The following is a 1,051-nucleotide window of genomic DNA, read 5'->3' as shown; positions in this document are numbered from 1 at the left end:
GGCTGAGCGGGGGGCCACCGCGCACTCTCCCTGTGCCCCTTTCTCACCGTGCATGCCATCCACGCCGGGGCTGCCCACCTCCCCACGGGGACCAGGCACTCCTGAGGCAAGCAGGAGGGGGACAAGGTCACCTCTAAGCCACTGTCACCAGCATGGCACCCTGCCATCCAAACCCCCTGCCCAGCCCCAATCCCACTGGGGTTACAAGCCTCCCACGGGATGCAGGTGGGATGCAGGGAATACCCACCATGGCCAGTGCTCTGCCTGGGGAAGCAGGACAAGCCAAGAGGGCTAGGTGCATGTGATAACCCCGTGCAGCAGCAACAGAGAGTTGGAGAAACCCCAGCTCAGGCACCAGGGTGGGCATGATGCAGCTCATGATTCGGCTTGGTGGTCCCTCCTAAAGCGGGGGGTGGAAGAGAGGGATGGCAGTGGGGATGGGGAGAAATGCAGCTTTGTCAGTGACAGAGAGCACAGGGTCACCACAGGCAAGACTGGAGGGGTGGTGGTGGCATAAAGGGGCAGTTTGCAGGATTTGCTCTCAGTTTGGCAATGTTGGGCTGTGCCAGCATGCAGGGCTCACCCCCTGGCATGAGGGCCTTCCCCACAGGCAGGGCAGAGCAGGTCCCTCTCCGCAGCTAGGATGTCTCCTTTCTTACCAGGAGGACCCATCTCGCCCTTCTCCCCTGGCATCCCCATTGCCCCGTCCCGGCCGTCTCGTCCGTCTCTGCCCGGCAGACCCTGGCCCCCATGCAGGCCTGGGGTCCCTGGGATGCCTGGCTGCCCTGAGCACAGCCCAGGGATCTTGTTGTCTTCGATCTGCAAGGAGCTGGCGATGAGCCCAAGGAGGAAGAGGAGGAAGAGCTGCTTCATCTCGTCTGTCGTGGAGGGGCTGGAAGGGGGCAGAGAGGGGTAAATGGCTCCGGGGACCTCAGTGAAGAGGGCTGGGAAACAGGCTTGCAGTGCCTGGCAGGGAGTGGCTGCGGGGGACCGTTCCTCCCTCCTTTCCCCCTTGCCTTTTTGGCTGCTCCCACAGCAAGGCCTGGCTGCT

General features: G+C 63.2%; 1 protein-coding gene across 1 annotated transcript; it reads right to left on the bottom strand.

Moving 5' to 3' along the window:
* Positions 1-3: 3 nt before the first annotated feature.
* C1QTNF5 (C1q and tumor necrosis factor related protein 5) lies at positions 4-873 on the bottom strand (the record flags this gene model as incomplete). Its single annotated transcript, XM_010289648.1, has 2 exons — positions 660-873; positions 4-101 (listed from the first exon to the last, which is right to left on the bottom strand). Coding segments are annotated over exons 1-2 (312 nt in total), but the record flags the coding sequence as incomplete, so codon positions are not given.
* Positions 874-1,051: the final 178 nt, after the last annotated feature.

This window comes from Phaethon lepturus, unplaced genomic scaffold, assembly GCF_000687285.1.
Source record: "Phaethon lepturus isolate BGI_N335 unplaced genomic scaffold, ASM68728v1 scaffold33246, whole genome shotgun sequence".
NCBI lineage: Eukaryota > Metazoa > Chordata > Aves > Phaethontiformes > Phaethontidae > Phaethon > Phaethon lepturus.
The sequence above is the reverse complement of the archived record's forward strand: the minus strand, read 5'-3'. Positions and strand labels throughout refer to the sequence as shown.